The sequence below is a fragment of the Centruroides vittatus genome, unplaced genomic scaffold (genome assembly GCF_030686945.1).
Source record: "Centruroides vittatus isolate TY-2023 unplaced genomic scaffold, ASM3068694v2 contig_634, whole genome shotgun sequence".
NCBI classification, from domain to species: domain Eukaryota; kingdom Metazoa; phylum Arthropoda; class Arachnida; order Scorpiones; family Buthidae; genus Centruroides; species Centruroides vittatus.
Window position 1 is genome coordinate 61,753 of NW_027122389.1, and position 26,734 is coordinate 88,486.

Consider the following 26,734-nt stretch of genomic DNA (forward strand, 5'->3'; position numbering starts at 1 on the left):
CACGTTTCTGAAGATATGTTTTGTCGTCGAAACGAAAAAAGGAAGTGTAGCACAGAATGTGGGCTAGTTCCAAGACTAGTTTACGGTGCGTTCCGTGCGACGTTAGTAAGAGGTCTCTAATCGCGCAAATCAAGGTTGAATTTTTATCGACAGCTACAATGAAAGGAAATCGAGAACAGTGATGTATGCCCGGTCGGTTACGTTAAGGGGTCTCAATGCATCTAATAATTCATGTAGGTTCCTGACTATCCAGGGGTAATTGTTTAAGTCACGAATTATGTGCTTGTGCACCGCCGCATCCAGCTCTCTAGTGAGGGATTTTGCCTCGTCAAGGACCGGTCTCAAGGATGGTGTATCCTTGTGAGTTTTAGCGAACGCGAATAGCCTGAGAGTATCAGGGGAAGGCACCACTGCCCTGTTAAAATTACGCTCTCTGGCTAAACAAGTGTGTGTAAATCTTTTTACGCGTGCTTTGACAAACAAGATGCAAGATCCATGATGCAAACATACATCGACGACACAGAATGTAAACGCATCGAAGATGGATTTCTCAACAAATAAAAAAAGTAAAAAGTAAAATAACAAGTAAAAATGTCAAAATTAGTACAATCTGATTTTTGCATTTGACATTAATTTAATATAATTTTTAGATTAAAAGGTAAAATAAACACTTCGGAGACTTTTTGTGACTTTGGCGATCAGTGCTTTTTGTATAAGTACCTCAACGAAGTTTCTAAGAAAAAGCGATTACCAGCTTGCTGCAGCCATCGTGTTTTTGTATTGGTAAATAAATATGCTGGTTGTCTTAACTTTTTGTGTATTCAGTGTGCTGTATTGAACAAAATGGTTATGCGGCCCGTGCTCGTCATTCTTTCAGTTATCTGGCCCGCTGTGAAAACAGTTTGGTGACCCATGGTATAGACAATAAAAATTACGAATTTTTGAACAGACGTACTTAAGAAATCTATTTTCACACATGTGCTATCGCTTAACTGAACGACTCAAACGCCCTGTAAAGTTGCCAACTCTTTAGTGTTAATACCAAATCTCAGCATGGTACAACATTCCTTTGAATGTAATGCATTTTCTAGATTCTGGTACTTTAAAATATTTGTGGTTCCTGGGCGTACCACCCGGAAAGAAAAGACTCAATGCGGTCCAGAGAGATATTTGACAGTCCGAATAAAATAACACTTCCATGGCTTGTACTTCTGATTTCTGAATTTTACTTCCGACATTACTTTTGAATCTCAAAATAATCCTGTTTATTTTCTGACAACATAACTATGATAAAATATTCACAAATAAAAAAAGTTTGATAAGGACTTTTTGTCTTTAGGAATAAATGTGCTACATACTATTACAGCAGTGGTAAATTTACGGTAGGAGACATCCACTGCTTGTCAGAAATACCCGATAGCCGCATCACGTAATTACGGTGTGTATTATAAAAATAAAATACTGTAGCTATCACAGTTTTATAGCAAATATCACTATTTCTTTATTTGTTCGTTATATATTAACAAGATAAACAATTTTATAACTCCTCTTAACTTAGAACCATAAAGTTGCATTTGCCCGTTGGAGGTTAGCATTGCGTTATATTTACAATCTCTGTGTATATTATAAAACATAACAGTCAAAAAATTATAAAAAGGTTACATATTAGTAAGCAGTATGTATCAAGTATATTATAGTTGCAATAAACGTCGAGCCAAGCATTATGCTGCTCGCAAGACATATGACATTATCATAGTAAATCAAATTTAAAATATATTTAAAGTTTACTAAAATTTTTTTAAAACATTCCTCAAGACAATACATATAAACGTGTTTTTTTTAATTTAATTTTTTATGAAGTGCCACCGCCAGAAAGATATTTTAACTGTTTTACAGTTAAAAGCGGAGGAGCAGCTTATAAAAAAAGGTCAACTCCGCCGTAAGATTGTTAATTCCTCAAATAAGCATTTGAAAAGACTAGATTAAAATAAAAACACATTCGTATGTATTGTCTTGAGAAATTTTTTTAAAGAATTTTGTATACTTTAAGAAAATGCTGCCCATAGAAAGTCCTGGCCATATTTTAAAATATTTAAAGTTATTTAATTAACAGTCTTATATTATCAGAATATATAATGTTAATATAATCTGCAATGTTTACCACATAACAGAAATTATTTTATTCTTTCTTATCTCCATTTCCGTAATGTTTTGATTGGAAGTTACTTTTTTTGTGATGTTCTATTTCTTGAACGTTGGACAGAAGACTGCTCAATGGGGAGTCGAAAAATACGAAGAAGAACAGAGCAGCGATCAGTGACAGGAACATAGCAAATGAATATACCATCAACTGTAAAAAAGAAATGTAATCAGTTACAAAGGTGAAATTGTCACGCCCCAAAAAAAAAGCGCGTACCCACACGCACATTGCGGGACCAGTTCAGGTAAATCTACCGGTTTCGCAATTCGTGGCTGTACGCATTCCTTCTTCATTTTGCGCTTACACTTTTGAAGAGTGTATATAGTTTATATTTTTATAGTTATTTTATAATGACAATTATAAAAGGTAATTTCCTAGTAAGATCTCATCACAGCCAGAAATGTTATGCACTCGTTCCTGGATTTTCTTATTACGAACAGTGCTACATTACATTTTAAAGGCTGGAGATATTTTAAATGTCATTCGTTCAGAAATGCTTCATATTACTTGTGATTCTCATGGTCTGTCTATCGATTAGCCGAAAATATGAAAGTATGTTCTCCTGCAATCAACGAGGAGATAGTATCAGTGAAAGAAAAGTGTTTCTGAAATGTCCCTCAAAATTGAACGTTTAGAGAAACACTCCAAATGTTTCCCTGCCATAAAAATCAGTTTTGAACCATTTAAGTACATGTACTGTACATGGCTAGAAGCTGTGTATTCTACCATGTAAATCGCATCAAAGTAATAAATAATATTAAAGAAAGGATATAATTTCATTAAGTAATGCTTATATGACGATTTACTTAGATTATCTTCAAATCATTCAAATATTTGATAGCGAAGAAGCTGCAGCAGTTTGGCATGCAATAATTGCAATCTGTTGCAGGTTAGTTAAAGCACATTGGAAATACTTGCAAAATAATTTTGAGGATATTCTAAATTCTACTGCCGAACTGGAAAGTAAAGGTCTGCTGCTAATGAAAACTGTTGATATTTTCTTTGAAACTACAGTCTTGCCACAGCTTCTCGCACAATTGCAGCAAATTATAAAAAGGAATTCAGATAGGGTAAAAGTAAGGAAAATTGCAGAAATTTTATCGAAATCTTGCACAACTACAGCCGATTATGAATATTTTCAAAGTGAAATCGGTTCATTCAAGCATGCAGCAATCACGTCATGCAATGTTCAAGAGTAGTTTCTCTCATTTAAACATCATTGCATAGGCAAGGAATTATGTCTACAAACTAATGTAGCGCCGATACCTGAACTTTCAATCGCCACCAGGTGGCGCGTAGAAAAAATATATAAAGCCGGTTCCCGCACGTCTCCAGCACATTTTTCATAGTTTGTAATTTCTTGTGTGGTGATGAAAGCGATCGTAAACTCTGAACTTTTTGTTGGCGAACAAAAAGCAATATGCCGAAAATTCTAGGGATAAATACACATAAAACAAAGAATACGTGCTTTCAGTATTAGTTTCAACTAATCTTTCTATTTTTAAACATCAAAGTGTCTACTTTTTGCCTGTGTACCTATATTTTACACTTATAGAAATTTTTATGCCTATATGTCCTACACTTTGTAATAATTAAAATTATCACGAGAATGAAAGTGCATAAGCCACATCGCGGTATATTAAATATCAGATTGATAAGACTATTCCAAAATACGAAAAATTACAACTTTACCATATTAAAATGGGATATAACAATAGCTTTTTTCATACTGCAAAAAATGTAAATGATGATCAGACTGTTAGACAGATATATCCAAGTATTCAGACTGTTGAACACTACAAAAATACGAAGAGATAACAAACGATTGACGGTTCCTGAAAATAAACAAATAAAATTTTTATAACGTGACGATTGAAGTTAACTAAAATGTACACAAAGTACGGTTCACGGTAAAGTGATTACTTAATGTTTTTCGAGTGACAAGAAAATAAAAACTTTTAAACAAATGCAGTCAGATTATTTTATTCAGAACAGGTTAAAAAATTAAACTGAAAAAAGTACAACTTCCAGCCTATTAATTTCATTAACTAGAATTATCATGTATAACTGTATCGGTACGGTTAATGAACCAGTTCAGATAATATAGTATTGATTGGCTACAATACAAATATACTTTGCGTTATAAAAGTAATAATTATCTAAATAATTCTAATTCAGTTTCTGTATTTATTTACCTAAATGTAATAGATAGGATATGTATCAGGTAGGAAATTGTATTTTCCATCAGGTAAAGTTCTATTCTTAGTAATTTTACAAAACGTAATTAATATTATTATAAATAGAGCTCATTACCAGTTACAGTAAATTAAACAGAAACAAAAATAAATATAAACCCGAAAAATAAAAATCGAACGTAAACACTACATAATGAGAATTTTCTTTACCTCCGTGACCTGTCACACAAGCCACTGTCAACCAAGCGAGTCCGACGGTCCACGCAAATGGAGCAATGCATTGAAAGGCGATGATTATGTTTTCGTTGGCCAAAATATTTTTCTTGTAACTACGAACTCCAAAAATTGATAATGTCATTAATACAATGCATCCGGTCCAACAAAGTAGAAGGGTAATCTAATAATTCAAACGTAAAATTCTTAATAAACGGACTACAAAGAAAGTTTAATTTACAATTATATGATAATACTTCCTGTGAATTGAAAATAAATGTTTAGAAATTTAAAGAGAGAACGTCTTAAATGAAAATTTTGATATTTACTAACATCATGAGTAACAGTCCTGTCAACAACAATGTATCTTTCGTTAGCAGCTTCACTTAATTAAACATTAAATATTCAATGAATCATTTTACGATGGTAAATTTTATTCGTAAGAGGGAGATGGAAAGTACAAGTTTTCCTCGTATAACACGTTAGTTATGTTTCGAGAAAGGCCGTGTTATGCGAGTCCGTCCTATGCGAAACTAAAGAAGACTGCAAAAAAAAGCCTATGTTCTAAAATCTAATATAAGTATACAATTCTTTTTTGTTCCAAAAAAAAAATATGTTTGTTACAGTAATCGCTAATTTATTTCTAATCAATAATGAACTAACAGTCACAATTGAAAGTATTGTATTACGCATTTATATTAATTTTAGTTAAACAAGGGCATTTTCTTTTTACAAAGTATCGTAATTATCTGCGCTTGTTCAGTCAAGTACCGAGAATTTTTTTTTCTAAAATTTGTGTTGGAATACCAAAGTTTTCGAGTTAAAACAGTTCGAGTACCGAGATACCGCTGTATTTCGTTCGTTATTGTTGCAAACGATTACTTACCTATAATTTTAAAAAATTTTAATTACATTTAACCCTTAATCCGTGAGGTGAAAAAAGAAACATAACCCGTGAGGTGGGGTCACTGTGACCCCTGAACTTTTGTTACAATTTGTGTAATTCAGAAAAAGAAGATAAAGAAAAATATAATCATAAAATACTTTTTACACTTTATTTAACACACCAGAAATATAAAATAGAATTTTTAATAATCAATTATAATTTTAAAAAATCTTTAAACTTTTAGAGTACTAGTAACACTTCAAAATGTTTGGCGCTTAATTATTTTAATATATTAAATACGGTATACTAAATACAAAGATTAATCTATAAAATCTAAACACTGTGACTCACTTAGTGGGTAAAGTCTAAAAGCAACAACAATACCAGCTGATTGATAGAAAAGCAAAGACAAAAGATGAATAATTGTATTATTAGTTTTCATTAATGTAAACCTGACGAAAGGCACGTAATAATTTCAAAATTTCAATTTTCTAAAATCCGTAGGTAGATTTGAGAAAATATGCATGTTGACTTGAATAAAAAAATATCGAATAACAGTGTTCGGATTTAAAGATTGGGAAATTTTGCCAAAACATTTTTCAAATTCTCGATCCGTGTAAGAGCGAAATCGGATGTAGAAAAGCCGTCTTGTGCGAAACAAATCTGTATTGGAATCGTGTAGAATTTGACCATATGTGCGTGTTTCCAAAACTACGTTTTTAGTTCCCTGAATCTTTCCGGAAAAAACAAGGTTCAGGTCTTTTGTACCGGCAAGGTTCAGGTGTTTGTGTGAAAGGGTACGTGTGTATTGGCATTTTTAAAAAATATCTCAGCATGAAATGTATGTCAAGAAACGAAATTGAGCAGAATAACTTGTATACAAAGCAGATAATAATTTTAAATTTTGATGGTAAAAAGAGGTCGATGGAGTAGGAAGATAGAGGAAATTCTAACTTAATGAAAACTTTACTTGTTATTGCCATTTACAATTTTTTTTTATAAAACTCTCAAAATTAAGCTTTTTTATTTCAAGTGACAAAAATAATAACATGAATGCTATTTTCATATCAAAATTTGTAACAGATAATTTTACTTGTTATCATTAATAATAGAAAGTTGTTTTTTCAATGCAATCTCATATCAGCTTGGAGAGATACGTAACTCGTTACTAAATTTTCATCGTTCTACTCACAAAAACAATGATCTTCTTTTATTAGTGTATGGTATGTAAATTTAACAGCCGACAGAATTTATCAAAATAACTCATGACAAACATTAACAACCAAAGCACATCATCAGAATTCTTTGCACAGAATAATAATCTGAAAATACTGCAAACAGAAGTGTTATTTTTTATTAATAAAATTTTCAAATGCGTTACTATTTGGTTTTAAATTAGTTTCAGAGCAAAAAACCCTGTCAAGTAATCAAAATCTAAATTACAGCATTATACAAAAATGTTTGTACGTTAGCTTATAATAAACTACAACTACCCCTCTTAAAAAAATGAATTCACTCCGCACGTGTAGTGCGAACTCATTCTTTTTCAGCAGGAAGAGTCTCTTTATTTGTTAATATTTATTTAATATATTAATATTACTGGTATATATATATACATATTGTGAAAATTCGAACCCACCGGAACCCAGCCGTTAATAATAAAATTATTTTATTGCTTGGTTCCCACAGAGAAAATATGAATCAGGAGAAACAAGAGTCGAAAAACGCGGGTTGGCGATACAGAATAACTTGACCGAGAGAATAAAAGGGCGACGAGGGAAGAGAGGGGGCCGGTTACGTTCTGTCAATTAGACTGGGTGTGTGCGCAATATCGAGGGGAACCGCCCGAAATCGACAGAATACTTTGACTACGAGAACCGATCCGGATCACGAGGTATGACCCGAAATTATGTACACTATCCCTCCGCGAATCCGAAATAAAACGACTGTCGCGCGCCTCTTCTGTAATTATATCGTTAGCTTAAATAAATTTTTGTTGTTGTTATTATCCGTGGGCTATGTCTTTTATTCGGGTATCGTCACTGCTGCTCTATCGTCAGACCCATCCACTTCCTCCACTCGCCTAAAAACGCGTAACGCGTAACACTTTAGAACCGCCATCTTGACGTGGGAAGGTCTCACGGACCTGTGAGCCGAAAAAAAGGAGGAACGAGACTCTGTCCGCCTCCCGGCACCCACAAATTGGTTTTTCAGGAGTGGGGTTCGAGCCCTTCGAAATATCGATAGAGCAGAAAGGACCATAGTCGAATAAAAAAAACCATTTCAGTCTAAGTAGGGACCTAAATCATAGGTAGAAAGACTAGGATTCTCCTCTAATCGAACCTATCATGAAGAATGGAGGGCAATTTGCAACCCGCGGCGGGACCAGCTCACCCAAATCCGAATCCCCTCACTCTAGGAGGGTTGGGCAGAATCATTCTACTACTGCCCGTATTTTCCGGAGAAACGGGAGGCCTCCGAGTTACGGATTTTTTCGACTCGTTAGCAGATGTAACGAAAGTTGCGGCATGGTCAAAGGCCCAAATGCTGGCCGTAGCCAAACTCAAACTCACCGGGATAGCTCGGGAGTTCGTCCGAAAAGACCGACGAATCAAAAAGGTCGACGAGTTTGACGAATTTAAGCGCTTAATGATCGCGCGGTTCGAACGGGAACCTTATTCGTTTAGGCTTAGTAAATTCTATACCTGTGTCGAAAAACGGGACGAGGACGTACAAGCATACGCCGCCCAACTTCAAGCGCTTGCCATGGAAATACAGATTAAGTCAGAGCCCGGAGCAGACGCCGCGGAAGCCGCTATTATTCAGCGCATTCAACGGGAAGGAGTTAGACGAACGGTTAAAAGCGCAATTCCTTAACGGGATCGATATAAGGATCTGTAGAAGAGTATTGAGTCGTGAGGCTGAGACCTTCGATGAGGCGCTCAAAGCCGCGATCAGTGAGGAGACGATCGAACAGCTCACCTCTCATCCGCGGGGAATATTACGAACAGTCCGGGACAGCGAGCGGGCGACAGATTCCTCCTCACAGGACGAGATAGCCCAGCTAACGTCGGCTATGCAAGAATTTCAAGCCAGAGTGGAAGGGTTAACCCGAACCTCCACGACCGGTAATGCTAGAACCCCTCCAGAGAGGCAAAATACTTGGAGAGATAATCGAGGTAATCAGAATAATCTGCCTTCCTGGCGAGGAGGATACCGCTCAGGTAACTCTAGTCGTGGGCCCAACCAACCAAACACCCAACCCTATCGGAACCGGAATTCCTTCTATCGCCGAGATAATAATCGTAGCGATGCTCTGACGCGTACGCGAAGCGACGTCGAGCATATGGAAGCCCCAAAAAGGCGCGAAAGCTAGGAGAGCAATAGGAGTCGTGCTAGAAAGGAGAAACCCAACAGGTGGAAAGGAAACGTGCAAAGCGTCTAGGGCCAGGGATCCCCATATAATAAGCGGCAACGACCCTCTCGGGCCAGATACAATTCCGTAAAGGACAAAAAGCAAAACTCGCACATCGAGAGACCACAGGCTCAATCGGTAACTGCTATTACTTATCCCGATATTCGAAGCGAGGCTACTTTTGAATGTTATATAGGAGGAAGCCCGGCCATTGTGCAGATAGACACCGGAGCTAAGGTATCCCTTTTGTCTAAGGCCTTTGCCAAAACAATGAAGGAAAGGATACAGGTCGACCACAATAAAGAGAATGATCTATGAAGCGCTACTGTCCATATCATTCAAACTTACGGTATTGCTAACACTACCTTCAAAATCGGCGATCTGCAATTTTCCTTTGCTTGTTGTCTCGTAGATATAGACGTTACGTATCTTTGCGACAGAATTATTGGGAGAGATATGATCTCAGATAAGGGCTTTCTTATCAATTTAAAGAAAGAAAAATTGATTATACTCCCTGTTGCGGTAGTAACGTTATTAAACTCCATGATGTCTGGAAAAGAATCGGGGGAAGAACTACCCAACGTAACGACAACGCGTAACCGAGGTCAGAATAAATCAAGGGGAAATGCCCAGGTAACAACGGCTATAAGATTTAAAAAGGGATCACAGAGACAGATAGACAGAGAAGAAGGAAAAGAGGTAGTTTTAATAGAACTGTGCCGACTTCCCCCTATGACGGATAATATCGTAAGCGCGACTATCCGGGGACGTTGCCTTCCAAGTAATAAAATGGGAGTAATCAAAACATTACCCCTTGCCCAGGAAGGGATATTTGGAGCCGATGTACTGGTCACACCCAACAAAAAAAGACAAGTACCTATCCGTCTTCGTAACTCGACCCACCAAACTATAACTTTAAAAAAAGGAGAGAAAGTAGGCATGTATTTCAAGGCGGTCCAGGAAACAGACCCGGTCGGTCGATCCGAGAAGGAGAAATGGAACAATTAACAACAGCCAAATTTAATCAATTATTTGACTGGACTGATATCCTGGAAGACGAACACCAAGAGCTTTTAGCCTTATTATATAAATATTGACACGTTTTCGCCGTGAATGATTATGATTTGCGAAATTGCAATATTGTGCAACATAAAATTGATACCGGCGATGCGGCGCCCGTTTACTCCCCCCCTTATCGAATTCCATATGCGCAACGGCAGCAATTAAATGAAATAATCGATGGACTTTTAGCGAATAACATCATCGAACACTCTACGTCACCCTGGAGTTCAGCGGCGCTTCTCGTTAAGAAAAATCTGAGTGGTTTAAGATTAGTGATAGATTACCGTAAATTAAATAAAATCACCAAAGTAGATCCATATCCACTACCCTTAGTGCAGGAATCCCTCAGCTTGATGGGCCAAGCGAAATATTTCTCCACAATGGACACAGTCTCGGGATTTTGGCAACTGAGTGTATGTGATAAGGAGAAAACAGCCTTCTCCACCCCTGATGGGCACTATCAGTGGAACAGGTGCCCCATGGGGCTCCGTAATTCGCCTGCGGCATTTGAAAGGACAATGGACTTCGTCCTGCATGGTCTGAAGGAAAAGACATGCCTCGTCTACATGGACGACATCTTGACTTTCAGTCCCGACTTCCCTACTTACCTTAAACGTTTGAAACAAATATTCCAACAACTAGGCAAAGCTGGAATTAAGCTAAAGCCAAAAAAATGTCATTTCCTGCAGAGACAGATAAAATTTTTAGGCAATGAAATTTTCGAGCAGGGTATAAAACTGGATAGCGATAAGATAAAGTGCATCTTAGACTTCCCTAGACCCGAAAATAAGCGAGAAATTCGATCTTTTTTGGGATTAACTGGGTATTATCGTAGATATGTAGACCAGTATGAAAAAATCGCCAAACCCTTAACGGATTTATTAAAAAAAGATACCTCTTTCGAATGGGGCCCGACTCAACAGGAAAGTTTTTCGAGACTCTAAAGCAAATTCTAACCTCGACTCCATTATTAAAATTACCAGATTTTTCGAAGCCTTTTATCTTTGCTACGGATGCTTCGAATGTTGCCTTAGGAGCCACATTATCCCTAGAGGAAAATGGCGCGGAGAAGCCGATTGCTTATGCAAGTCGATTACTAAGGAAACTCGAACTTAACTATAGCACGACTGAGAAGGAGTGTTTAGCTACTGTTTGGGCTGTAAGATATTTTAAACCGTACTTATATGGGCGAAAATTTACGATACTCACGGATCATCGACCTCTGCGTTGGTTACTCGACTGTAAGGACTCAACTACAAATTCGTGGCTATCACGATGGATTATCTTCCTCCAAGAATTCGATTTTGATGTGGTTCACAAAGCAGGAGAGTCTCATAAGTATGCGGATGCTTTTAGTCGCATTCCTATTCATCAAATCCAGGAGGTAGACTCTATATTTTCCCTGACGCAGATAGCGAAGGCGCGACAAGGCGATACTCGTTGGAAACTCCTCATCCAACAATTGCAAGACAGAGCAACCTCAGGAAGTTGGAACGGCCTTAATTTGGACGAATTCTATCACAATGAAGAAGGCGCCCTATGCCACAAAAATACCAATAAAGGACAATCTGACTGGTGGGAACAAATTGTTGTCCTAACCACTCTTAAGGATTATCTCCTATATACTTACCATGATAATCCCATCGCTGGACATCTGGGAGAACTAAAATAGCTAAGTCGTTTTATTGGCCAGAAATGACCAAGGAAATACGAAATTATTGCTGAAGTTGTCTAAGTTGCGCGAAACATCGTTGGCGAGGACGCCGAGCCCAAGCCAAATTACAATTATTTGCTCCCCTTTCACACGTCTTTGAACGTACCGCCATGGATATTGTGGGACCACTCCTGCGCACCACTACAGGAAATAAATATATCTTAGTATTCGTCGATCACTTTACCTGGTATGCTGAAGCTATTCCACTACCGGATGTTAGTAGTAAGACGATCGCGAAAGCCTTCGTTACCAATATTATATTACGTCACTCGACGCCGACGCAATTACTGACAAACCGAGCCCCGAATCTGATTTCAAAAATGTTTACCGAAGTATGTGAGCTCCTGAACATAAACAGGCTCCTCACTACCGCTTATCATCCTGCCAGTAATGGCGTTGTGGACAGATTTAACAAAACATTAATTGATATTTTAGCACATTATGTAGCCAGAGATCAACACGATTGGGACGAGTGGATACCTTACTCTCTTTTCGCGTACAACACCTCAGTGCACGCTTCTACGAATGAAAGTCCATTCTTTCTTTTGTATGGTAGAGACCCTACCTATCCGTTTGATATAGTTACTAAGCCGGCGGAGGTGCGCTATGATATAGATAACTATTTTGCCTCAGAATTGCAACAACAGATGAAATAAGCTCATCAAACGGCTCAACAAGTGGCTGAACAGGCCGCCGAAGATCGACAAGAACGACATCGGCGACAAAATAATCCTCCCCGTTATAAAGTGGGAGACCGAGTGCTATTAAAGGAAGTCGTTACGCCACGAGGGTTAAAACGAAAATTAGCACCTCGATGGTCTGGACCCTATCGGATTATCGGAACTCTTGGTCCTGTTAATTTTAAAATTGAACACTTAGAAACCAAACGGAGAATGCACGTCCACGCAGATCGAATCAAACCAACGACCGCCTGCGAGGAAGTCCACCTGCATCAAGACCAAAGTAACGATCAACTCACAACCTTGACCGCAACCGCCGAGCTTGACGAATCCTCGTATTTCGACCCATGGGACGAATTTATCTTAACCTCTATCCCTACTCAACCCCCAACAGGAGAAATTGTGGAAAGGAAAAGTGAAGAGGACACCGAGTGCAGGGACTCAGAACGCAAACAATCGGAAGCCGAGGAACAAGAAAGTACGCCTCCATACGCGCTACGCAGCCGCGGCCCGGTCCCCGAACAACCATGGGTGATGCCACGGCCAAGCCGAAATCGTAGTCGCATCCCGCGGTTCGTTTTGCCCGCGACAAGCCAACCTATCATCCCCTGAGTGCAGGGAATAGACTAAGGAAGGTTAGCAATAACATCTATTACTGGCCTTCATCTTTGCCTCTTCCGTAATATTTGCTAGCTGCTTTGGTGCTGAAATATTTTTTATTTGCCTTATCTATATTTTCCGATCAGTTACACGCCGCCGACAACAAACTCCGGCGGGCCAACAACAACCGCAAGATACTCGACCCGAAGAAATCCGTCTTCAAGAAAGGGAAGCTAACTCGCTTCCGGGAAGTGACACACCCTTACAGGAAGCACCCCGGAGCGATCCCACCCGACTTCACCAACGGTCCATTGTTCAAACTTATTAACACCGCCATTTTTTCCTTTGTTCAAACTTCTTCTTTCGAAGTTTTTGTCCTTATTGTAATCCGTTATAATATAGCACTATATATCATATTATAAAAATATATATCATATCATATATTATATAACTTATTACATTTACTCGAATTTTATTTAACTATTTTAACTAACGTTTTGAATTATACCAACGTATTAGCTTTTCCCAGTTAGACTTAGAATTTTATCATCCAATCGACCTGAAGGAGAGTAACCCCATTTATCAATTTTGTAACGTGTACCTCGATCCGAGAACAAATAGACTTTTCATTTCAAATAACTGTTTGTATTTAACTTTTGTGAGTACCAATAGGACGACATCCTCACCGCGACAGACTAAGACTATGACGATCCACCAAAGCTAATCACCGCACCGAATTCAACGCATGACGACACCGCCACACTACAACAAACTACATCAAGACACCACTCACCGGAATCCTCCAGCCCTCAAGTTCCTGTTCAAAATCTATCTTCAGCAAACATGCCAGCAACGTAGCACAAGTCAACAAACTCCCATCAACAAGGGGACATAACGAACACCCAAGACCTTGAACTTTACTCTCGGACCCAAGTGACGAAAGGAAGCTACGTCTGCACCACGTGCCAGCTAAGGAACAACCTTACTTCCAAGAACGCCGTTAGTGTTTACCAAACCCACCGTGGTTGTCTAACATAACAACGTGTTGTAACGCGCGCCCGAATAATCTTTGATTGTCGCGAAATCTATAAATTGTTAATTTCGCCAGGTAAATCATGAAAAAATTCGCATTATAAATCATTGTCGCGAATAATAAACGTCACCCTGTAAGTCACCAATCAAGGAGAGACAGTGCACTTAAAATAGCCATCCTCCCCAAGAAAAAAATCGAACCTGCCTTCAGGGACAGCTTCGATTTTAGAAAGCCTAAGGTGGTTTGAAAATTCGAACCCGCCGGAACCAAGCCGTTAATAATAAAATTATTTTATTGCTTGATGCCCACGGAGAAAATATGAATCAGGAGGAACAAGAGTCGAAAAACGCGGGTTGGCGAAACGGAATAACGTGACCGAGAGAATAAAAGGGCGACAAGGAAAGAGAGGGGGGCCAATTACGTTCTGTCAATTAGACTGGGTGTGTGCGCAATATCGAGGGGAACCGCCCGAAATCGACAGAATACTTTGACTACGAGAACCGATCCGGATCACGAGGTATGACCCGAAATTATGTACACTATCCCTCCGCGAATCCGAAATAAAACGACTGTCGCGCGCCTCTTCTGTAATTATATCGTTAGCTTAAATAAATTTTTGTTGTTGTTATTATCCGTGGGCTATGTCTTTTATTCGGGTATCGTCATTGCCGCTCTATCGTCGGACCCATCCACTTCCTCCACTCGCCTAAAAACGCGTAACGCGTAAAACTTTAGAACCGCCATCTTGACGTGGGCAGGTCTCACGGACCTGTGAGCCGAAAAAAAGGACGAACGAGACTCTGTCTGCCTCCCGGCACCCTCAAATTATATTATTACTAGTATATATATATACCCACATAATATTACTAGTATATATATATACATATTAATAAAAATGCCTCAGCATTTTATGTATTTTAATGTATAAAATAATAACAGATAAACAAAAAAACAATATACAATATACATCAACGTCACACCAGAATCCAATTTTGCATTTTCTCACGCTAGAGATATTAAGAATCTTTAGACGTTACTTGCTAACAATTGACAATTGCAAAGATGATGTTATCAAGGCATTCGTGATCATTGAAGAGGAAAGTCGAGACAGTTAGGTGATCAAAACAAACAACACTAAACAAATTTTTCACTTTTTTATCTACAGAGTAATTGTTAATGGAAACCACAATGTATTGTTAGCCTATACTACTGTATAACTCACTACTGTATTTTATTAATTGTAGTTTTGTGGTGTTTTTTCCAACTTCGCTTTAGTCGTCACATCGAATAACTGGACACATTTCCACTTTCCCTTGGGGTATCGACTTAATGCGGAGTCGACTGTATATACTTTTTTATAGTAAAAGTTTACCAAGCATAAATCATTTATACACCAATCTAACAATTCTTTTATTATGTTCTAAATTTTTTCAAGTTTGACAGCCGGGTGGCCGAGCGGTCAAGATGGCAGCCTATTACTCTGAGTTACTTGGAATGAAATCCTGTTCCCTGGTCGAAAAATCCCCGGAAATTTTTCGGGGGTGAGCAGTCAAGATATGTTGGTCTTTGTTCCTCACCACCAGGCCGCCCCATTGTGGGCCTGGCCGAATCCATAATGATCTTGTTATAAAAGGCCCTCTCACTGCCCACAACGCGAAAAGAATTCTAAAAACTTTTTTCAAGTATTAAATGTGTCTCTCTCTACAGGTCGCTACATAACCGATGATCCAACGTCATCCAATCCTGAATTTTTAAGTTCTTCGTAAACACGGGGCAAAACAGTCATCGTACTTAGTGCCCAACCATCCCGAAAGAGAATGAAAAGCGAACAAAAAAGAACCCATGCTGCATGTGCTGCTAAGTTTTTAAATATGGGCTGATCGAAATTACTGTAATAATCAAAGTTTTTCGCTACATTCTACCTCTGTTAAATACAAAATTAATTCACAGTTTTATCAAATTACTAAGACTGCAGATGATAAACTAAGATAAAATAGATCTAGCTTGTCTCCCTCATCGTTTCAGTCTTAAACGATAAAATTAATAAAAAAGTTTCCATAAATTATGTTACAGCGATAAATATTCAAGTTCACAAAGACTAAATGAAAATATTTTATTTAAAGAAGTAAATAAAATCTGTTAATTTTATTGAAAGAGAAAATTGTATGGACAAAATATTAGGCAAATCAGAGACGATGGCATTGTTAAAGAATGTCGTAAGATGCTGAAAACTACCAGTATTTAACTTCAAAAATTTTACAGGATGACTGACAGCCTTTCGTTTATCTGCACTGCTTCATCAAGAAAGCTAACACTTCTACAAACTACACTTTCGCATGTTAAACTAGTGTTTTTCATTTCCCGATTTTTTTGCTTGTCCCAAGATTCCGGAATAAAAGTGAACTGTTTTCCGGGATCCTGGAAAAAACCCGTGATAGAATTTTTCTTAATATTGAAGATTAGACAATTCACAAAAAGTAAAATATTTTTGAGTCTATCTTTAAATCCCTTAATCTGACCACAGAAGTAACAGCAATAATGGTTTATGAAGAATGAACTTCTTAAAAAATAAAAAGTAAATAAAAATTCACAAAGTAAAAAACGATCTAGTGTCAGCCTTTTATTGCTCTGATACCTTTCTATTAAAACCACAAACAATTCTTCTCATTCATACTTACTTTATGCCATTTAGAACTGCTTCTAGCTTAAATTTGCATACCTAAACTACATTTTTATAAATGTTGTATATTTAGACTAAACAGTGAGCATCGAAATTAAAGAAAAGATTATCTATTGAGAAAACAGCTTCGGAAGTTGGTGTAGGAAGTTGGTGTAGGAGGTTTCAGTATGTCGAAAATAAAAAATAGTGAGCTACCACATCCGCAAAATTTGACAGCTGGAAGAAAGAAAGTATTCAGTACCAAATAGAAACGTACTGTGTTCGTTTGATAACAATGGACAGTGCAACATGTCATTACAGATTAAAACAGAATTGAAACATGACATAAGAGTAGTCAGGAATTCTACAACTATTCACAGAGGCCTTGAACATAACGACTTCAAAGCTACAGTTAAGACTACAAAGTCTAAACTTATCAATTCACATAAATCGAAACGTCTTGATTTTACGAAAAGTTACAAAAACTTCACCTTTGAAAATTGGAAGAGGAGTGTATAGTCAGATGACACAAATCATAATAGGATACGTTCAGATAGACAAAATGGGTGTAGACCACATTGATGAAGTTTAAAATTAAGCTAGACCTACCAATAATATTGAAATTTGGTAGGGGTAGCTTTATGATACTAACTGTTAATACCAATTTTGCAGTGGCGTGCCGTGACATTTGATAATAGGGGAGTTGTGTTTCTGTGAGAAGCCGACTTCCGGGGGCAATCAGTTAAATGCGCGTCAGTGATGGCCTAAGGTCCATTCGTACTGTACGTGCGTGGTGGCAGAAGAAGACGTATCTGACAAAAACCGACAAAAAAGAAACATGTACGATGTACAAAGTAGTTTGCTTTAGGACAATCAGCCGTTCGGACATCCTGAGCGTCGATGTGGTTCTCTCATGGTGGATCGAAGGTGGCCCCGGGAAAGTGGCGTTAACAAGTCCGTATGGCACGGGGAGACTTCTTCTGTTTGCGTCGGGGACACGGTCCAAGTCCGAAGTGGCACGGGTTACGGATTAGCACAATAGACGAGAATCTGTTTTTTTTTTTTTTTTTTTTTTGCGCGTTGGCGCGCGGCGTTTTGGTTATTCGGAACGTTAACCGAGTGCCGGGTGTCCTCGATTGTCAGAGATTATATCAATCTCCGTTCTTTTTTCATCTATTTTGATTGGTCGTTCTTCCTCAATCACGCTTCCCGAGTGGTTGTCCCTCGTTACTAAACGTAACGAAACTCTTACTTGGAGCGGGAGAAAAGTCAAAATCGAAGATAAATTCGATTTTCCACCGATCGTAGGACGACTTCCTTCCGCGATTTATGGTTTTTGTTCGGCAGTTTGATATAAACAATTGGTGTCCGACTACAAACGACTTTTTCCTGTGTTTTTTTAAACTAATAAATTTTTTCTTAATTAACCGTTTTTTCGCGTCATTCGTGACGGGTCAGACCTGTCCGGTACATGACATTTCCATAAAAGTTTTAAACAGATACGGGAAATGAGAAAAATAAACAATTTATGTATTATAGTTTTAAAATACAAATAATACATACATAATGAAATTGATACGATACAAACAATGATAGAAAAACTAATTTTTTATTTTTTATAAACTAACTCTATTCGGCGATTTTTTCGCAAAGTCGTTAATTACTTTATCGTAAAAGTCGCCGGTCGTCGACTCCATCAACGTATTTAAAAGCTATTTTTCTATCTAAAGCAACGCTAGCGACTACAATCTTCCTTTGACCGAGTGTTCCTGGCCAATGTATGAATTTGCTTCGTGGTCGAAAAACTGCGCTCAGCAGACCCACGGGTAGATGGTAACGAAGAAATTAATGATATTACATGATATAATTCTTTTAGTACGTCTTTGTTCGGATCGATATTAAATATAATATGCTTTATGTTTAAGAGTTACTTGTCAATAAGGCCTATAGTCCGGACACGAATATAAATATTGCGATTCACTACGTAATTTAAATAATTCAAAAAATTACCCATTAAATTTACTTAATTTAAAGAATTAAAACACGCTTGGAAATATTGCTTTTCATAGTATTAAAATTATTAACATCTAAAAGTGATAAAAATTCTAAAAATTTTATGTCTGAAAATCTGTCAATATAATTATAGTATAATTTTAAAAAAATTATAATCAAATGTAACTTTGCAAAACAACGTACATAAAAATAACATTGAATACTCTTTACTTTTTAAATCTTAAACAATCCACTTAGTCAGATAACTCCCTACCCACTGGCTGAGGGATAGAATCGTTGGAAGTGTTAAAACTGTTTCACACTATGATTGACCGGTCAGACCTGACTGATCCTATAATCGAACCGACTAGTAGTAAAAGCATTCACGTCTGTAGCTTCCACCAGCTAAACCCGGTGAGGATGGTGCTCTGTCAAGCGAATGCGAGAGAATGGATTTTCTTTTTGCTAAACGATTTTTGGAACATTTTGCAGTTCTTTTTGGTTTTTTCCTGAATTCTTTGGAGAGAATTTGACGCTTACTATACTCCAGTAAACGCAGTATTTATTCCATTTAATATATTACATTTTATATTACTTTTTCATTAATAATATTAAATATTCGTTTGAACATAAGAAATAATTATAACGTATTTCATTAATAATTTTAAATCTAGTAATCGTATAGACATAAATATTTCCAATCCTAAAAAATTTTACGAATTAAAATATTATTTATTTTTTCGTAACGTTTTCGAAAAGATCAACCTCGGTGTCTTCGATAAATACTTAAATAAAGAATTCAAAATAGTAAACACAAATTCAACAACATTTTACAACATCGGCGACAAGTTGCTTAACTTTCTAGGCAACATTGAATAGCTCCGTCTGTTATGATATTTTATTAAAACACTATTTATATTTTTAACTACTGTATTATAAAATGGCAGAAAGCTTAATTTTCAGGTCAGGCATAAATTTTATAAGAAAATTGTAAATCCTAATAACAAGTAAAATTTGTCAGTAAGTTTGATCTTACTCGAAATACACACAACTCTCTTCATTCCACCTCGACTTTTAATCATCAAAATGTAATACGATTAATCTCCATAATAAAGAAACAGTCACGCCAAATCTTAAAAATATTCGACAAAAAGTACGGGAATTATTAAGCTTCAAGAAATTAAACAAAATCGCGCTACACACTCATATACACAATAATGTTCATTAACACAGTAAAAGCTCCACTGAAATTTTTCCATTTTTTCAATTCCTAATATGTCCTATGTCCAAAATATCAGGGATAGGTCGGGAAAAGGTCATTTTTGACCGATCGCCACACCTTTTCTCTGTGATATATAACAGTTAAATCTAAAAATATCTGGGGGGCGTTATTTTACGCCAACAGAACAATTAAGAAAAAGTTTAGAATATATAATAAAACCTCTCTAACGTAAGATGAACTTTATGAATTCAAAACAGACTATAGATTTCTTAGCCCAATATACAATGTTCTGTGCATAATAAGTCTCGTTAAGTCAAAATTGTAGAAACCGGAAACTATTTTCCGGCTTACCCTCGCACTTTAATGTCCATAATCTTACCTTATATCCACACACTTATATTTTATTTGAAGGTAGAAGATTAAGATAAATAAACACTATGGCTCTCCGCCGAACACAGCAATACTCATAATACATTTTCTCTCTATCTTTTATTGATAAACTATGTTACCGAATGGAGGAAGTAGGGTGCCGGTGATAAGACAATCAACAACGACAAAAACTGAATACAATTTACTAATCGTCCGTGAATATATTCTTGAGAATAGGCTCGATAACGTAAAATTAACCAAATCGTAATATTTCAGAAAATTAAATTCTTTAACTCGAAAATCTTTAATTCCAAGTCGAGATATTTCCCATTGATCTTTGACTTAAAAAAAGGTTACTTTGTTTGGCGACAATTTATAAAAATTGTAGACTTATAAATTTTCACTGTTTACTTACATTCGAGAACGAAGATAGATACATGAATGTCGAGATCATATATGGAAACCTTAGGCGGGGGGAAGTTCGGATATGGTTAGTCGGTGCCTAACCGATCAACTATATCCGAACTTCCTATGCAAATCAGAAATAACGTTATTTATATTCAAAACTTTCCCTCGAAAGGCGTTAGATAAATGACCGGTACAAATATATTATTAAAGAAAAAGTGCAATGTACGGAGGCAAACCACGACTAATTTCAGGTTAAACTACATCAATAAAATTAAATACATTTAAAAAGTATGATTAAAAAGTGCAGCCGGAATTATGACCAAGTCACAATAAATAATTACTCGTATACATATGTGTGTGTGTATATATATATATACATATATATATAATAATAATAATAAATAATATAAAATAAAAATAAAATTAGTATACTTTTCCAAATGTGACCTGTTTCTTCTTCCTTAATATATCTCCAATTAAAGCACCAAAACAATAAGTACCAAGATGGGAATAATATGGTTTAAAATAATTATAAGCAATATATTTATAGGTTTTCCTAAAATAACAAATAAAAATATCAATTAGTTTATTTGATTAATAATCATTAATTATGAAATGACAAAGAAGTTAAATGTTCATACTCGGTAGCCGCAGGTATTCCAATCATCGCGTAATATCCGTTTGAAACTACGTCAACTATATACATGATAATCGCTGTTAACATTAATACAATTATGGCGAGTCTTCGAAATCTTGGCCATCTGCAAAATCATATTCAATACATAGTAAAGGACCTCAAAATATCAATCATCCGTTAAATAATAACATTTAAGATTTTTGTAAATACTGAAAGAATAATGTATCCCTATCTAACGCCATTTTGACAAATCTTTAGGTTTGCATTCGGAAACTTCTACTTTTCAAATCTACCGCAAATCTACTTTGGTGTGAGATTTAGTAACATGCAAAAAACAATTCTGTAAAAAAATTAGTATTAAAACTTACCACTATTGCGCTTTTGGCGCTGCAAGCAACAAACATTTTATACCAGCCAAAACTTCATGCTATACACAGGCGGTAACGCTGCAAAAAACACTTCTCAATTGTTAGACGTCCGTGTTTAACGATAGTGCTCGCGAGAAGAGCTCGAGATCTCGTCCCTCGTTTTTAAAATTAATATTCCCGTTGTTTTGGTTTCGGATTTGTTTTTTCCTCTGTGTAATCAACTGCCATTTTTTTTAAAAATTTATGTCTATAACAATAACTTCAATAAAGTATTTTTTGAAGACTGCTGGTATGTATGATTTGTCATCCTATCCTGCGCTGTGAACGGACAAATTATCATTTGATTATCGAAACTGAAACTAAATTAACGATAGAAGATCTTAACATTGATTATGAGACTGAAATCGCTGATAAGGATGTAAAATGCATGTCTCAATAAGCTACTACATTTTTTAATAAGTCATAAGCAACGCAGAAGTTTATTATTGCCAACGAGTTAGTAATTACCTCAAAAGGCTTCTAGACTGTCGTTGTTTTAACGCACGGTTCTCAAAGTGGGCGATACCGCCCCCTGTGGGCTGTGAGTAAATCTAGAGGGCGCTGGCGGCAGGGTACTGAACGGTGACCAAAGGCAAAAGTTCGAGCTACTGATGAGTTAGGGGGCGTTGGGTATAACTTTTTGGAACAAAGAAGGCGGTGGGTCGAAAAAGTTTGAGGACCAATGTTCTAACGTTATAGCGACATCTTGAAATTATTTTTTTTCTCGGCAAAAGTATACCGTCACAAATGGCAGTTACAAAAGATGATAATAGTATTGAAAAATTAAATGATAAAAATTATTCAATATGGAAGTTTCGAATGCAGATGCTATTAATTAAAGAAAATGTAAATGACGCAGTATTCGGCGTTAAACCTGAAAAACCAGACGATGCATACTATAAACGTGATCGTACTGATAAAGCATTGATATGCTTAAATATTTCAGATTCTCAAATAATTCATGTAATACATGAATCGACTGCTTCGGAAATGTGGAAAAAGTTAAAAAGTGTCCACGAACGAGCTAACTTAACGAACAAATTATTTTTGCTTAGAAAGCTTTATTCTATAAAGTATAATGAAAACACGAAAATTCAGGATCACACAAAAGATATTTTTGGATTAAAGGAACACCTGGAAATCATTGATGAACAAATCAAAAAGTCACACTTATGTGCTATGCTGTTGTGTAGTTTATCAGAGTCATATTGTACTTTAATAACTACACTGGAAAGTAAAGATGAAAAAGAACTAACTCAAGGATATATAACAAGTAAATTAATAGATGAATACGAAAGGCGTTTACGAGGTAAACAAAGTTCGTCGGGACAAGCCTTAGCATTTGAAAGCAAAAATGCACGAAAGTGGAACTGCAAAGAAAAAAAATTTCGCACTTACTGCCAAAAAAGTAATCATTATAAAAATAAATGTTGGCATTTGAACAACAAAATAACATAAGTGAAGATGCTTTTAAAAGACAAAGAACAAATAAAAATGTTCACAAGAATTCTGATAAGCGACACAAGTCCACTGTTTGTGTAGAAAAGGATAAACAAAATGAAAGAAAAGTACTAAAGGCACAATCGTATGAAACAAATGTTGACAATGACAGGATCATTGACTCACGTGCAACATGTCATATGACAGGAAACTTAAAATTTTTCCAAAAACTTAACAAGCAAAAAAGCAACTCTATCACCGTTGCCATTAAAGCAAAGCTAAACTCACATGGCATAGGTGAAGGATGTATAAAGGTCAGAACACCTTATGCAGATAAAGAAGAAATTCTCTTAGAGAATGTGCTTTATGTTCCAGAGTTAGATAGAAATGTACTCTCAGTAAAAGCCATAACTGATAGAGGCTGCTTAGTTAAATTTAAGAAATAATGGATACACCATAGAGAAAGACGATGAGTTAACTGCTACAGGCATTGCCACAGATAGTATTTACAAGTTAATTGCTGCAACAGATAGGCAAGAGCGAGTAAACAGTGCTCAATTAATGCAAAACTGTACAAATAAAAATTGCATACTTATATGGCACCAAAGACTAGGTCACAAAAATTATGACACAGTGAAACAAATGGAAAGAGAAAACTTAGTAGAGGGAATAAAGTTGCAGAATTGTAAACATGATTTACAATGTTCAATATGCATTAAAGCAAAGCTCACCGAATTGCCATATCCGAAGAAGTCTACTTACAGAGCTTAAAAGCCATTGGAATTTGCTCATAGTGACATATGTGGTCCAATGCAAGTAGATAGTGTAGGAGGAAAAAGATACTTCCTTACATTTGTAGATGATTTTTCTAGATTTACTATGGTATATCTAATTAAAAGCAAAGATGAAGTTCTTACAAAACTGAAAGAATTTGTAGCTTTATCTACAAATAAATTTAGAAGAGAAATCAACACATTAAGATCAGATAATGGTAGTGAATACTGTAACAAAAATGTTGAATATTTAACAAAACAAGGAATCACTCATCAAATTACTATACCTTATTCTCTTGCACGAAATGGTGTTGCAGAAAGAAAGTACAGATCTCTCATAGAAATGGCACGAGCTATGATAATAAATGCAAATCTTGCAAAATTCTTTTGGGGTGAAGCAGTGATAACTGCAAATTATTTTCAGAACAAATTACCTACTAAAAAATTAATAAAACACCATATGAGTTGTGGAACAAAAGAAAGCCCAACCTAAACCATCTTAAAGTTTTTGGATATAAAGCATATGTCTACATAAATAAGCATAAAAGAAAAAAATTAGATAAGAAAGCCATTGAAGGTACATTTGTAGGGTATGATATGAGAAGTAATGGATACAGGATTTACACAGGTGATAGAAATGTAATAATAAGTAGATCAGTAAAATTCCTAAAAATAAATACAGGAAAAGAAAATAAAGGAAAACCTGAACTATGGAATAGTGAAGATGTGTTCCAATTTTTCCATGTTAATGAAAGTTTTCCAGAAGAGCAAGACTCAGAAGAAGAAACAGAATCAGAAATTTTACTAAGAAAGTCTGAAAGATCAACCAAAGGTATACCCCCAGAAAAACTGACATTCAAAGCTGAAGTTAAAATTACACATACATATCCAGTCATTTGAAGATATACTGGAATTACCAAAGAAAGAAAAACTAAAATGGGAAAAAGCGACGAGTGAAGAAATTAAGACCCTAAAAGAAAATGAAACTTGGAAATTAGTCCATTTAGCACAAGATAAAAGTGCAATAGGATGTAAGTGGGTTTTCAAGACAAAGTATAATGAAAATGAAAGAGAAACAAAATGCAAAGCAAGATAAGTAGCAAAAGGCTATGATCAAAGATTTGGAACTGACTTTGATGAAACATTTGCACCAGTTGTTAAGCATACAACTATTAGAGCAGTTTTAGCTGCAGCTATATATAAAGGAATGAAAGTACTGTACAAAAAGCTATTTATGCAATAGGCTATTTGGCAAAAGCTGCCAAAGCGTGGAATAAGGCAATAGCAACAACTCTAATTAATCAAGATTTTAAACAAAGCAAAGCAGATACCTGTTTGTTTATTATGGGCGAAGGGAAAAATATTGTATATTGTGTGCTATATGTACATGATATTTTGATTCGTGCCGAAAGTGAAATAAGCATTAGTAAAATAGTAGAAATTCTTAAGCAAAGCTATTATATTACAAATCTAGGAGAAGTAATTTTTACTTAGGAATAGAAGTAAAAAGAAAGAAAGATGGAAGTTTTTTGTTAAGTCAACAAAATAAAATAAAAGAGCTTGTACAGAAGTTTAATTTGCAAGATGCAAAGCCAGCTTCTACTCCAATAGAAACAGACTATTACAAACTACAAGGAGAAGAAAACCTGTTTCAAAATAGCACAAAATATAGCCAGGCAGTGAGGGCTCTCTTGTATATTTCAACTGTTACAAGACCAAATATAGCAGCTTCGACACACATTCTTAGCAGATGTGAAAGTCCAAGAAAGCGAGATTGGAATGCCGTTAAGAGAATTATATGCTATCTTAAATCAACAAAATATCTGCAACTACAAATTTCATCAACTAAAAAACCTGAGCTAAGAATCTACTGTGATGCTGATTGGGCTCGAGACAGACACGACAGAAAATCAACATCAGGTGATGTGATATACCTTGGAAAAAATTGCGTATCGTGGAAAAAAAAAAAAAAAAAAAAAAAAAACTATGTAGCTCTATCCTCAATAGACGCCGAATATGTTTCTTTAGCAAGTGCTACGCAAGAACTTCTGTGGGTTTTACGTATGACAGAAAAACTTGAGCTAAAGCAAAATCTGCTAATCAAAATTATGGAAGATAATCAAGCAACAATAAAACTTTCAGAAATTGAAAAACACAATTCAAGACTGAAACACATAGACGCAAAGTATCATCGCATCAGACATCTTCAAAGAAAGGACATAATTGAAGTTGTGTATTGTCCAACGCAAGAAATGGTTGCTGACATCTTTACAAAGCCTCTGCCCAGACCTCGTTTAGAAACTCATACATGTGCTCTAAATATGCATTCATCGTGTTCGGAGTTAGTGGGAAATGTCAGACGTCCGTCTTTAACAACTCTTCAACGATAGTGCTCGTCCCGTTTTTTTAAAATTAATATTCCCGTTTATTTTAGTTTCGGTTTTGTTTTCTCCTCCGTGTAGTCAAGTACCTTTTTTGTGATTTATATCTATAACAATAACTTCAATAAAGTATTTTTCGAAAACTGCTAGTATGTATGATTTGTCGCCTTATCCTGCGCTGTGAACGGACAAATTATCGTTAGATTATCAAAACTGAAATTAAATTAACGATAAAAGATCTTAAACCTAACATCAATATTCTGAAGACAGATAGCATAAAGGAGATGAATAATGTGTTTAATGACCGAATCAAATTTATCTGCGATGCGTATTACGGACAATTTGGTAGTGGGTTTTAAGATGCCAAATTTTGCAACTCGACTTCGATAAATTTTACTTATCGAGTATTAATAAAACCTAAACTTACACGAACTAAGAACCGGAAACC

At 36.1% G+C, this 26,734-nt stretch overlaps 1 protein-coding gene across 1 annotated transcript in view; it reads right to left on the reverse strand.

The window, feature by feature from the left end:
* Positions 1-2,179: 2,179 nt before the first annotated feature.
* Positions 2,180-26,734, reverse strand: part of LOC136979769 (nose resistant to fluoxetine protein 6-like) — a 49,532-nt gene continuing 24,977 nt past the window's right edge. The window contains exons 9-13 of the mRNA XM_067275801.1: positions 21,290-21,409; positions 21,081-21,204; positions 4,606-4,792; positions 3,893-4,035; positions 2,180-2,350 (exon numbers count right to left, since the gene is read on the reverse strand). Of these exons, the coding sequence (XP_067131902.1) occupies positions 2,180-2,350; positions 3,893-4,035; positions 4,606-4,792; positions 21,081-21,204; positions 21,290-21,409 (745 nt within the window). The remainder of the gene's footprint in view (positions 2,351-3,892; positions 4,036-4,605; positions 4,793-21,080; positions 21,205-21,289; positions 21,410-26,734) is intronic.